The 13406-nt window shown below is 41.8% G+C and overlaps 1 protein-coding gene across 1 annotated transcript in view; it reads right to left on the reverse strand.

Moving 5' to 3' along the window:
* Nucleotides 1-589: 589 nt before the first annotated feature.
* LOC139622730 (protein bicaudal C homolog 1-like) overlaps nt 590-13406 on the reverse strand; it is a 52048-nt gene continuing 39231 nt past the window's right edge. Inside the window, exons 9-21 of the mRNA XM_071480270.1 lie at nt 12844-12975; nt 10156-10360; nt 8139-8300; nt 7680-7867; nt 7421-7562; nt 5516-5669; nt 4840-4999; nt 4707-4746; nt 4119-4273; nt 3751-3913; nt 2830-2993; nt 2371-2470; nt 590-934 (exon numbers count right to left, since the gene is read on the reverse strand). Of these exons, the coding sequence (XP_071336371.1) occupies nt 807-934; nt 2371-2470; nt 2830-2993; nt 3751-3913; nt 4119-4273; nt 4707-4746; nt 4840-4999; nt 5516-5669; nt 7421-7562; nt 7680-7867; nt 8139-8300; nt 10156-10360; nt 12844-12975 (1893 nt within the window). The 3' untranslated portion in view covers nt 590-806. The remainder of the gene's footprint in view (nt 935-2370; nt 2471-2829; nt 2994-3750; nt 3914-4118; nt 4274-4706; nt 4747-4839; nt 5000-5515; nt 5670-7420; nt 7563-7679; nt 7868-8138; nt 8301-10155; nt 10361-12843; nt 12976-13406) is intronic.

Here is a 13406-nt window from a genome sequence, read left to right on the forward strand (position 1 = left end):
TAAAAATAAAATCATAATGCATAATGAGTACAAAATATTTGATTTTTTTTGTTTTGAAATACACTGACAGACAGACTGTGGTTGGACACAAACACTGACCTTGGAGGAATGTCCACCAAATCAAAACACTGAAGCAATGATACTTTCCTTTGGTAGATGTGTTAAAGTTGATGAAGTCACCACTTTTGTGTGCTGACTCTTTTTTGCACTTCGTTTGGTGGTGCCCTAATCTCACTGGCTAAGTGCTTACATTTGGTTTGGTACAAAATGCATCTGTGCTTTTAGTCAATAAAAAATGCATAGTTATCATTATTTCAGTCTAAGGAATTAGGCTCTCACAGGCAAAAGTCTAGTATTGTTAAAGTGCATGTCACTGATACAACAGCATAATACAAATGCAGGTATCATCAATGTGTAAAATGATTGTACTAATCATTCTGCCTGTTCCCTTGAACAAAAAGTGGACAGAAATACTGGACAGTACCCTTCTTTCAGAACCATAACAACAACCTTCATATATAAATGCTCCATATAGACTGAATGGCTCTATAAGGAGTGAACACTGAACCTTGTGTGTCTGAGAAATCCCTTTTTTTTTTGTTGGCACTTCAGGTAAAACTATGGCTTTTTTAATACATATATATTTATACTATATGGCAATGACAACATTCTGAACAGTCTTAATTCAGCTAAAGCTGACTAAAGGTAAACAACCACTGAAACCTGGCCTGCTGAGGCGCAGAAAGACGCTGGAGGCTGGTCTCCATCATGGACGGTTCTGAGATGGGCTGGAGTTCTGGAGGCGCCTACCATCGCCCGCTGACGCTGGCCATGTCTGCGTGAAACTGGCGGGAGAGGCGGCCGCTCGCTCCCCCTTCCAGAAAGGAGGACCTGATGGGTGGCTCAAATAGCTTCCTCCGGTTCTTGTTTAGTTCTGTGGGGAAAAAAAAACAAAAACACAAAACATCAGCAGTAGCACAGGTGATACAGACTTGGTTTTTAATGTGGGCAACATCTCTGAGTGAACAAATAAATACCACCAAGGAATACTATATGTTCACCAGCCGTGGCAGAACGTCAACATGTTGATCTGCGTCAAGATGGTTTCTAGTAACATTTTATTTTTAAGCTTCCATTGATCAATAGTGACAAGAAAACTGGAAAATCTGGATCACATTACCTCAGACCAACAGAAGTCTTCATTGTGTCCATCTGGTTTTACACATTAGCTTGAACAAAATACTTTCATAAAATTGTCAGAAGCACACCGTGGCATCTCTGGGTTATTCATATGATAGCTGCGATCTGTCGCTGCCAGCATAAACCTTCAGTTAGATCACTGGAGACAGACGGCCTGCTACAATAGCTCTTTTTACTGGAAAACCGGCAGGAAGTTAAAACCTGGATTGGCTTGACTGGCATTCTATCTCTTTATTATGAGAGGCAAAAACACAGAAAGACAAAGAGACAGACGGAGACATGCATGTTCCTCTTTTGGAGCCACAGAGTCCGTCGGCGGAGATTAAAGTTGACCTCTACTTGGCTGAAGCGTCAGGCAGCAAAACCCAATTCTAGCCTTGGATCACTCTGCTTCCTTAATAATCACAGCACTGGCCTCGCCATTTCCCCTCGTTGCTCTCACCGTCACCCCTGGCTCTGGTCTGAGATTTCTGAACTGAACATTTGCGGGATATCCAGGAAGCTCATGATCCCGACACGTGCGTGATTAACTTGTGCAGCCGAACAACTCCAGCTATTACAATCTCCAAAATATGACATCAGTAATGAAGTGTGACGCACCGACAACAACAATCATTTTAGATCCAGTCTGATGACAGGTCACAGTCTACATAGGCATCAGGGAGGCAGCTGCAGCAACTGGAGAAATACATGTTCATCGGAGAAGAATGTGCCTTAATGCCTTTTGGTGCAAATTACTGCAACATGTTTTCTCGCATCTTTACCAGATAAATTAGTCAGAAAAGTATTGTCTTGACCTTCTTGACTGGAGTCTGCCAATAAACAGGGCCGAGTATAGTGGTTTGCAGTGGGGAAGTTAGCATACACATTTTGTCTTCTGCACAGCTGGGCTCTACTATGCCTTGTTGCAGCAAAATGTGAAACATTACTGAAACACATAAACCAATTTGTGTGCCCTGCCTTCAGCAGGAGTGAGCTGGCATCTCCAGCTGGCATCAGAACGTGACTGACTAGTGGTCATGTGTGGGTTTCTCTGTACCATATCTGTTCTTAAGTTAATGTTTTTTGCCAGATCTGAATTTGCTGTAGAGCTGATAGCAGAGACAGACAGGGGCAATGCGCAACATCAAAAATAAACTGTAATGTGCATATGCTCTTCTTCATTTGTACCTGAGATGGCGAGCAGCATTTTCCTGCGGGCTCCAAAGGTGGTGATGCCCAGTTCCTTTAGGTCCTGGTCCGTTAGAGTCAGGAATGTCTGGAGGTCAATCTGAAGGCAGCAACAAGTCCATTTAACACGACTATTACCACAGTTCAGCATCTACCTTTATTGCAGTAATAGACCTACAACCTACAACAAATGACATCCATAGTGGAACTGAAATGTCTTTTCATCATATATTTCTCTAATGAACACACTGTACATGCCATCCTCCAACAAATATGTGTGAAGAAGAAACAAAGGTCAGTAGGATTCATCCTCTGGGGACCATAAATGTCTGTACAAATTCATGTCACTTGATCCAATACTATTATATTTTGACCTAGATCCAAGTGGTGGAGCACTCTCTTCAGTCCAGAGAGTTTAAACGATAACACTAGAAGAAGCGAGTTCACATTCTACGGTACCTCTTGTTGCTGGAAGACGTCTGTGTACTTCCCCAGGCCGAGCTTGCTGAACAGCTCAGGCAGGTCTGAGCCTTTCAGAGATGAACTCAGGCTGCAGCCGTTGCTGCCAGTTACTGAGGGGATGCAGTCCATGTAGTTGCTGCTGCTGAGGTAATGCTCTGCAGCTGTCCATTGCAGGATTAAGGCAAAAATGAAAAACACATAATGGTGTTATTTTAGAAGTAAGCAAAAAAAAAAAAAAAAAAGCTTTCACATCTATGAGCTATCACAGATGTAAGAAACAAACTACAGTATATTTAGCACGAAGGGGTCACAGTGTTTTTAAGTAACACACAAACTCAACTGATGAAAGTCATGTGATAAAATATAATATGCCACAAATTTAGACAGATGAGACCAACACAGATCCTGATAGTGTTAGATTGGTACAACCAGCAGCTTCAATGGAAGTTAGCCTGAGTGCCATCTCTGAATCTTACAATGAGTAAAGGAATGAGTACGCTGACTCAGTGAATCAGCAAAACACACAAGCGTGCATTACACCGAGCTCTGAGAGAGCAGGGACGTGTACACACTGAAAGTTTAAAACAAGTCCATCTTTGATGGTAGATTGTGTTTTCTCTGGAGCATATACTTCCTCTGTTCTCCTGAGTGTTTCATAATTAACACTGAGGTATTTTTATGAAGCTCAGTAAATACAAAATGAAATGAAAAACATGACCTTTTTGCCTTAATCTATTAAGTTTGAAATTAAATTATTCCATCAGTGCCATTAATGGAAGAACGAATTCTGATGAACTTTTCTGAGGAACATCTCTACTAACAAGTTGATGCTTCTATAGTTTGCCAATGCAATGATTAGAAATGATCAGTACTTGTGTGTCATGTAGCAGAGATACTAAAAAAAGATGCGACACTGACCAGATTTGTTCTGCTTCCTCTTGGGGCTGCTGACAGCGGAGGGGAACTCGGTGTGGCCGGGCAGGCCGTTACCCGTGCCGTTTCTCTCTCGCCAGTTGTCCGAGTCACTGCCGTTCCCCACACCTTCCCGGCTGCTGGATCGGGACAAGGACAGTGGAGAACCCTGAGAGAGAATACAAAGACAGGCAATCCAAACATTAACAAGGCGTTCTGAATGACCACACTGCATCTCAATATAAGGTCCAAAAACATCCATGTACTATTATATATGGTAAGACAAAGAGAATCTTCTAAAACATATACATAACAATAAACTGTAAATGAGGTAGACTCAAGAATAGCAAACCCTGGGAGTCTGCGGGTCTGACCTCATATGTGGTGCTCATGCTGGGCTTGTATGAAACGTGATTGGCTCTCCGCAGCTCCTTGATGGTCTCAGCTGGCATGGATTTTGAGAAGCCCAGGCCACTCCAAGTATTGGTAGGGGTCCGAACCTCAGTCACCACAGGCTTCTTTAACATAGCTGCGTGAATACAGACATTGAGTGATACATCTATAGAGAGATGATGTCAAATAAAAACCACTGTAGACTCCCTGAATATAAACTAATTCATTTCTAATCACATAAAACTATTTCTTCCTAATGTTACTGAGGTAAATGTTATGCATCTATTTGTTTCTTCTTTGGCATCTAAATAGAATTTTTAGATAATGTTTTCTTTATTTGACCAACGCAATTGAACACAATTGAACACAATTTAACTGAACTAAAGACTATGTATTTTTGGTCATATGTGCACAGGGATAAAAGTTTGCAAGAAGGAAAGGGAGTCTTCTTTCAAAGATACTTTTTCAGCAGCCATAAAATAAATTTTACTTGATGTTGTGACCTTTCAAGTTAAGGGCAACACCCAGGCACTACTAATGACACTGTCCAGACACAAATGTCAGCTTACCTTTGGTTGCCAACAGCTTTTTCTGTTCATAGTCAAATGCCTGAAAAGACAGCAGACAGTTTTACTCCTTTATTCCTTCATACTACTAAAACTGTGTATCACTTGTGTGTACTGGATGTATGAGTGTGTGTACCTGCATGTTGGCAAAGGAGGTCTGTGGTGCCAGTCTGATTCTCTCCCTCTCGTTCTGCTGTGCTGCCCTCTCAGCCGCTCGCTCGCTACCCGGTGCCCTCTTATCTGCCACAGGACTGTCAGACGAGCTGGACTCGGCGTCCGAGAGAAGACAGTCAGAGCTGTTGGGATTACACAGAGATACAGTATTGTGAGCCTAAAGAGGTACAAGCAGTACAGAGCCACAAAGCGTTGCATAAACTCTCCTCCATCTCATCTTCTTCTCACATTATCACTGAGGCTGTTTATCTTCCTGGCTCATTGGGTTTGACTGCACACAAGTTACAGTTGGTTATTCTAATAATCATGCTGTCCAGGGTGAGCCTGGGTAAGCCCAGCCAATATGGCAGCCAATACCCTAACACATAATTTTAATGTGGGACCAAATATGCATCTGTGTCACTTTCAGTTTTATTAACTAGTTTGGTCCAGCTTTTAAAAATGAAATCTACATGTCTGAGTTTGATTCCACTGAATGCAACTTCATCAGTGTTTCTGTGGCTATTCTCACTTTGTCTATGTCCAAAGCGATTAAAAGAGGCCTGCTAAACTGTAACAACATGAGCTGTAAATGACCACAGAGGGGACGCTAAACAGTAACAAGACGAGCTGTAAATCATCTCCAGATTCAAACATACTGTAGATGAGAATTCTTGGTGCCCTGCAGGAGCTCCACAGCCTGTCGTTTCCCTGCTGACGTCTTACATGAGGCCAGCATTTGTTTCAGCTCACTCCCATTGGCTGAGTGAGAGGGGCTCCTGGGCATGCCCACTTCCACAAATGTGTCAGAGCCTGAAAGGAAACAAACACAAGCATATTTGGATTATCACTTCATTTCTTCCTAGTTAATCGGTCCAATGTTAAGAACAACGTGAAAACACAGAGTTTACGGCTTTGCTTTTTCTTCTGCACAGAAAATACACACTATTATAAAAACCATACACAGTCTGCCCTCAGCAGTGACTGGGTTGTTCAGTATAAAAGGAGTGTGTGTAGCTTGGTGGGCATAAGTAGAGTATGTGTGTATACATTAAAGTGTGACAAGTCTCAGCTGGGATCCTGGATTAATTAAAAACACAGCAGCTGTAATTACAGTGGTTTTCATCAGCTACTCTACTTTCAGCCTGAAAGGAAGAGGTGTAAGAGCATGTGCATGTGAGTGAGCGTATGCACACATACAATCAAGAATATCTGAATGTGCATAGTGTGCTGTATTAAGTAAAATAATATGATGTCAGTCAATCTAATGAAGCTCTCTGGTGCTGAATGTTTCAACAGTTCCCCAGCCTGCCCTCATTCCACAACGCAGAGTCGAGGCAGACTGGCTGAGCCAGTCCAAACACATTCTAGGACACAGGAGGAGGTCAGAGCGGGAGAGGAAACCTTACCAGGACGCGCTGCATTCGGGGAGGACCAGCTCAGAAAACAGCGGGGAAAAACGAGATGCGTGAGAGTGAAGGTTTGAGGGGAAAACCGCGAGTGTAAGACACAGAGGAAATGAGGGCCTTTCTGAACCGCTAGGAGAGCAGCAGTTAATCTGTCTCCGCTCCAACACAGTAAAAGTAGTCACAGGGACTATGAGGTACGGAGGACAGTATAGAGGAATAGAATTAAGTTCATTCAAGGCGTTTTCCTCAGAGTGGGTTTAAGGGTTACATAAATCTCAAGTGGAAAAGTTTAAATTGGATATTTATGTTAAGTCTGCAAGGCCAAGGTCCAGCAAAGTCGAAATGTTAACAGCTCAAAAATCTTGTCTATCCAAGGTTGTAACCACACATAAATCCCAAGATTTTATGTGACTCAAAGGAGGGCCAAATTCATGCTATAAGAAGACTTTTAGATTTGACTTCTTAGCTTGGTAGAAAGGTAGATTTAATTCATAATCATTTCCTTAAAAATACATGCCCAGAGAAAATGGGTCTTTGAAATCAGATTATTCATAAAAATGATTTAATAGTAGTAATATAGTGGCTCACTAGAAAAGGTAGGCATTACAGATGGCAGGCATGTGGGTGCTCTTCCTGCCTAATAACTTACAAAGTTAAAAAGGATCAGGCTGATTTTTTTTTATTTTTTATTATTATTTTGTTTTGAATGGGAGACGATTAGCAAATAAGCTCTAGCCTCTGTATTCTGTAGGGCTGAATATGCTTTGTGGATAAATTGAAAACAGATGTGGACGGGGTTGTGTATTTACTACATTCATTGGCTGCATGCACTGACATGTTTTACACATTTTTCAGTGTGTACAACCTTCATGGTCATAAATTTCTGGCTGAGTGTGTTTGCGATGTGGGGAGATGATGCAGTTTTCAGTATTTTGTTCTGGAAGAACAGACAATAAAACAATCCCCTTTTTATTTTTTCTGAAGATGACCTGATACAAAAAAAAAAAAAGTTACTTTTTTACAGTTATGAGATTTTACAACAAAATCTGGCCACTGGAAATGGCATAAACCACATCTGAAGGTCAACCATGAGATTTTCCATAGTGTGTGTGCCAGGTTAGTTGACCTTGACCCTAGTTGAGTTGTGAAGAATACCTTCATCTGGGCTGGACTTGCTTGACAGCGGTTCTGATGGATTGTGTCCGCTGGCCTCCTGGACTGAGTCACATGGGGCTGGACTCAAAACTGTTTCTGCAAGTGACGCACTTGCTATTCTCCCATAGACTGAGCCAGGATGCTGCACATGAATGCACACACAAACATACACATCATGTGAAAGAAACATACCTGAAGAATGAACAATTCAAAAACAATTCAGTAAGAAATACAGCATACAGTATATAAATGGGCCAACCTTGACATGTCCATTGAGAGTGCAGGGGCCTTTGGTGCAGTCAGGAACCCCGTTGGGCTGCTTGTCTATGGGGGCGAGGCCAGGTGGAGGGGACGGTGTACTCTGTGTGTAACCCTGCACACCTGACAGCAGGATGCTACTCAGCGTGGCCTGGGTGGCAGGGTGCAGCATCAGCGGAGATGAGAAGCCTGAAACAAAAGGATCGAGAATTTTCAAAAAAAGAGAAATGTTTACATAAAAAACAACATAAAATAATGATACATAGATCAGCAGCTCCAGGAAAAGTCAAACAATTGACATGTTTGACATTGACAATCTGCATGTTTTTTCTATGATGTACAGTATAATCTCTCTGTAATATCACACTGGATTAAAAAAAATAATCCCTCTACTTTGAAATATGTATAAAATGAAAGAGCAGTAGAGCAAAACGTGACATCAGAAATCCAGCATTCAGACCTTGGGTGTTGGTGAGTGAACTGGGCCACAGTGAGGGGGAGGGTGTGGGGGTGCTGGGGCTCGGGGTCTGCAGGGGGCTCATGGAGGAGTTTAAACTGTTGAGGACGGCGTTTGGGGCAGCGGAGTTGGTGAGGGAGTGGGGTGCTGTTGCACCCAGAAAACCTGAGGAGAAAAAGAAAGGAACGGGGAGAGATAGGAGAGAACAGGAGAAGGATACATCAGCGGTGGTCCTGTAAAAGCATAGAGCCATTTTTCAAGCTAATCACACGTTACACTAAGGCCCTCAGAAAATATTCTTGGTCTTCCAGCTATTTATCTGGAATTCCATCAAACTGCCATCAACCAGACAGCAAATGAGAGGAAGAATTTCTGAAATTTCTACAAGGTCATGGATGCAAAAAGCACACATCTAGTGCCTCTTCATACCCAACTAAACCATGTTATTGAGAGCACCAACAATGTGGTGCTTGGTGTCTTTACCCAAACACAGTGTATGAAAACAGAAAGAAGCAGGTCTGTGGCTTTAACAAGGGGCTAGTTTGGCTCCAGGAATAAGGCCAGGGATTCTTCTGGCAGACTGGCCTGTAATCTGAGGAAGAGAAGCATGTAGCAATTACTAAAGGCCAGGATGTGGCCGTCCACAGCTTCACCCCCAGGCCCCTGGGTTTAAACCAGGCAGCAAGAAACCATTTCTACTGTAGTGGGACATCATGGCACATTGTGTTTCTTATTTGGTTATCCCATCTCATTTAGTGGGGATCCAAAGACATAAAAACAAAAACATAAATTAAAAGGTTATTTGAAAAAAACCCCCCCAAAAAACATAAATTTAAATTCTTACATTTGCAAAAAAAAAAGATCTGCTAGATTTACCCAAAATGAAAAATCAATGTTAAAAAAATTACCAATACAAATGCACACCTGAGATCACTGCGTACCTATAATCCAATGACTAATAAATATATCATAGAGATGATTAAACTATTTTGATATTCCTACTCTTTTAAACACGTAAAGGGAATGCCTATGTAATGTAAAGTGGTTTGGTGTGCTTACCATTTGATGATATAGATACACAAAAAATGCATTTATATCATATTATATTTAAATTTATAATATGGATACACTGTGATAGATCTATTGCCAGCAAAAGTGCTTACAGCCATGAGCTGCTTCCTATTAGCTTATTCTTTTATCTGCTTTTCCTTCTGCCTTTGATGTATTACTCATATCCTCATTTTCCTGTTTTAGGTAGGCTGAATAAGAGTATCATATGAAAGCAAAAGGCAGATAACTGGGCCTAAATATTTATCATAATACGACTCTTACCACAATCTATTAAAAGTCCCCCTTGGAAAGAAAAAAAAAATCTGACATCAGTTCTAAGTCTGTGCCTTCATGTTGAGGTCAGAGCTGCAGACAAACAAACTCCTACGCAATTATAACTGTTCATCATCCTATGATTCATAAGCTCATGATACATTCAAAGGAGTGCAACTAAATTTGTATTGAGGTTATTTTCTGATGGTTGACTGATCAAAGATCTGCACATGTGGGACTCACTTCTTGACATGAAATTCATGCCATCACGGTGAGGTCAGACAAACAGATCCTACTGTAAAATGCATGTAGAGATGATGGTGCCATGACTCACTGGCTGTTTTATGCGGTAGGCTGAAAGGATATTTGTATCTGGACATCTGGACATTTTATATTCTAAAATAACTTGCACTGAATGATTCAGTAAAACAGGTGAAAGTAGGTTTTAAGGACATCTGGTTTGGAGATATCTTCAGTGGATGTGTTGCTAAGAGACTCCCTGTTTTGGAGTGTGTGAGTGGTAGAGATGCAAATGACACTGATATATGAGAACATTAGTTCCTCCACAGACGTTGCATCATAATGTTTTCCTTATAAGAAACAAAAAAGGGTAGCGTGTTATCTTTCGTCAATAATTTATCTTTCCCTCCAATCCTGGAGGAACAAAGTTACTTTAGAAGCAAGGCAGTGTCATTACCCAGATTGCTCAGCCCCAGGCCAGCTGAGGCCAAGATGTCCAGGCCAACGGGGCAAATGAGGGACGGGGATGGGCCATTGGTGGTGGGATTCAATGCCACGGAGGGTGAGGAGGACGACACCCCATTGCTCTCCAGACCCAAGAGGAACTTTCGGGCTTCGTACATGTTCACGGCATTCCTCTCCACGCTCTTGACTATCACCGACTGAGAGAGATTGAGAGAGAATGAACAGGTGATGAGAAACCAAGAAAAGACAGGTGGGTTGGACAAGGAACTCAGAGGAAAATGGGAAGAAAGGAAGGAGAGAGGTAAAAGAGATGGAGGGGAAAAAGGCATGATAGAGGCAGAGGAGGAAAGGATGGGAGGGAGTGAGGGACAGACGGGGTAGGGAATGCTGGCACCAGAGATAGGGAGTGAAAGGGAAGATGAGGGGGAGACGATCATAAAGGGGAGGAAGGAAGAGGGTATTAAGGGAAGATTAGAAGGATAAACATTGAGGCAGTGTGGGAGAGAGGAGGAGACATGGAAGCAAAGTTTGAGAGAACGAGTTTTGTAATCTGTTGCATAAAATACATATCTAGCTGACTGATAGGAATGAAGAGAATATGAGGTAATACTAGTTACTCAACGACTATCATACTATGAAGCACTATATCAACAATAAAGAAGTAAAGACAGGAAAGATTTTTAGTCAGTGAGAGAAATGACTTCTACATTTTCCACTTCACCAGAAACCTTGCCCATCATAATAATCAAATAAAAATCAACATCGAGTATAAATCATGCACTGGCTCTTTGTGTTTTGCCAGTGCTGAGCTTCAGAAAAATGAATTCCAATCACGATCAATCTCTCCGACACACACACACCCTCCTTTATGGGTCTGCCAAAGTGCCGGGAGCACAGAGGCGACGGAATGCGCTTGGACGGGCCTTTTGGATTACTGCTGTCACCTCGTTAAAATGTTAAAGTGAAGGGTTCTTAAGAGGATCTGGGCTGGGTCAGTGTTTACACTGGCACCTCCACACCAGTCCCCACAGGCCTGTCTGGTTTGGGCACTGAGCCCTGGCTCAGGGTGGGACGTGGGCACCTTGAAGAGACAGTCACTGCTGGGCCAAGTGGTGAAATATGATTATGAATATTATGTGTTGTATTAAAGCAGACCATGAGTAACATTAGAGGTTGGCTTTGACTATAACACAGGTGCACCACAGTTACTGTAAGAGGTTGCAAATCCTATTTACTGAAAGGCGAATGGAAGTATCTTCAATTTACCACTTAATTTACTAAGAACACATTCAAATCAAGCAGCTATTTTTTGTTGGAATAGCTGAGGCATAATAAAAAATATTTACTTTTCCTGTCCATCAAGGGAAACATGTACGGCGAGGAGAGAGCAGACTCTGATTCCCCCCACTGTGGCAGATGTCAATTTGCCAAAACTATTCTCAGTGTTGGTATGGCATGGTTCCCCTCAGCATAAGGTTCCAGTTTTTCCTTTTAAATTTCTTCAAATGGTGATGAAATCTGACATGGCAATCTATAATTTATTTCAATGTCATGCTGTGACATTTGACGGGGAGTAATTCTCGAATGGAACAGTGGCTTATTTGTTTCTTGTTCTTGTGTTTTTTTCTCTGCCTGACGCAGCATTTGAACAAGACAGACAGCAGCAAGTTTTTCTCAGGATGAAAGTTGGGATGTATTTTCTTCTAAACTTTAAGGTTTATTTGAAGTTTAGGTTCAGTGGGAGTGATTCATTTCATTACTCCTGTCTCTTCTATGCCCCAACATCACCCCTTACAATAGACATTAACAGTGACAAATAAAGGTATTGCTCCAAGTGCAAAATGTACATAGAGCAGGATCAGTCTTTTCTATGCACATAGTCTTAATCCAACAAAAAAATTCTTACTACGTATGATCCTGTATGCACAGTTAATCTGATTAAGCGTATATTACAGATCCTTTTTTAACTTTAAAGAGTCTACAGCCAGTCTAGCAGCTCTGTGATGCTTTACTTAGGCAAAGCTAAATGCTCATGTCAGCATGCTAACATGCTCACAATGACAATGACAAACTGATTAGCATGCTGCCAATTGCCACAAAGCGCAAAGGACAGTTGAGGTTGATGGGGAAGTAGTCATAAACCAAGGTATTGCATTGCTGTTTTGTATATATTTTTGTATATATTCTCTTTGTGTATTTTAAAAGCCCAATCTAGCTCATCTAGAAATGGGCACTGGAAACAATCTAAGGCTATAATTGCTTTGGTATGAGGCACCGGTGCTAAATAAATATTAGACAAATTGCAATTTTGAACTGATGGTGAAAAGTCAGGGGATTGCCAGTCTTATTACGATGCGTACTCAGGGGAACAGGATTGCCTGTACAATCTACCCAAAAGGTCAATCTACCCAAAAGGTCCTGAGACATTTAACTCAAAACCACAGATTTGAACCTTATGGTGGCTCTAGAGGAAAACTCGGAGGAACAACAAAGTCATAATGATTCATTCTCTGGATCTCTCTGAATGTGCGTACAAAATCTTATCACAGTCTATCAAATAGTTGTTGAGAAATTTCACACTGGACTGACTGACATCACCATCCTTAGAGACATGCTGCTAGCATGGCTAAGAATCCCCTAAAACTTTCCATGCTGTGAGAGTGTGAGCCTGGTGTCATACCTTGCTGGGCTGTTTTGGCTTTGGTTTGATACTGATGAAGACATCCAGCTGTTCCATTAGCGCTGTGATACACTGCGGCTCCACCTCAATGTCCTCTTTAATGTCAAACATCAATACCAGAGGCAAGCAGCCCTGTGGAGCAAACAAAAAAATAAAAAAAAGTACATCAACAATAATACTCATGTTTTCTTATTTCAGTGGCAGGCTGTTCACATATTACAGGCTATTTCTCATAGCAGTAGTAAATTTTCCCTCTATATTTCACTATTTGCAGATCTGCATGTTAGCCATACCAATAAATACAAGATTCACTGCTGGATTCATCCCACACAGGGTTTGGGAAATTCCGCCAAGAGCAATCTGTTTTGCATGATCACCACCACAAGCGCCACAGACATCTATATTTTGGGCCGAGAGCTGGACAGCGCTCCTATTGTGAGTGGGTGTAATTAGCAGCAGAGTATAGGGCCAGGCTGGCTCTGACAGGGCCTGAGATTGGAGCTGTAATCTACAGTCTGGCTGGAAGAGGCCAAATCACACAGTACACACTACTGCGGGCAGGA

Source organism: Trachinotus anak, unplaced genomic scaffold, assembly GCF_046630095.1.
Source record: "Trachinotus anak isolate AG129_WGS33_773 ecotype Australia unplaced genomic scaffold, CSIRO_AGI_Tana_v1 ptg000007l, whole genome shotgun sequence".
Taxonomy (NCBI): Eukaryota; Metazoa; Chordata; class Actinopteri; order Carangiformes; family Carangidae; genus Trachinotus; species Trachinotus anak.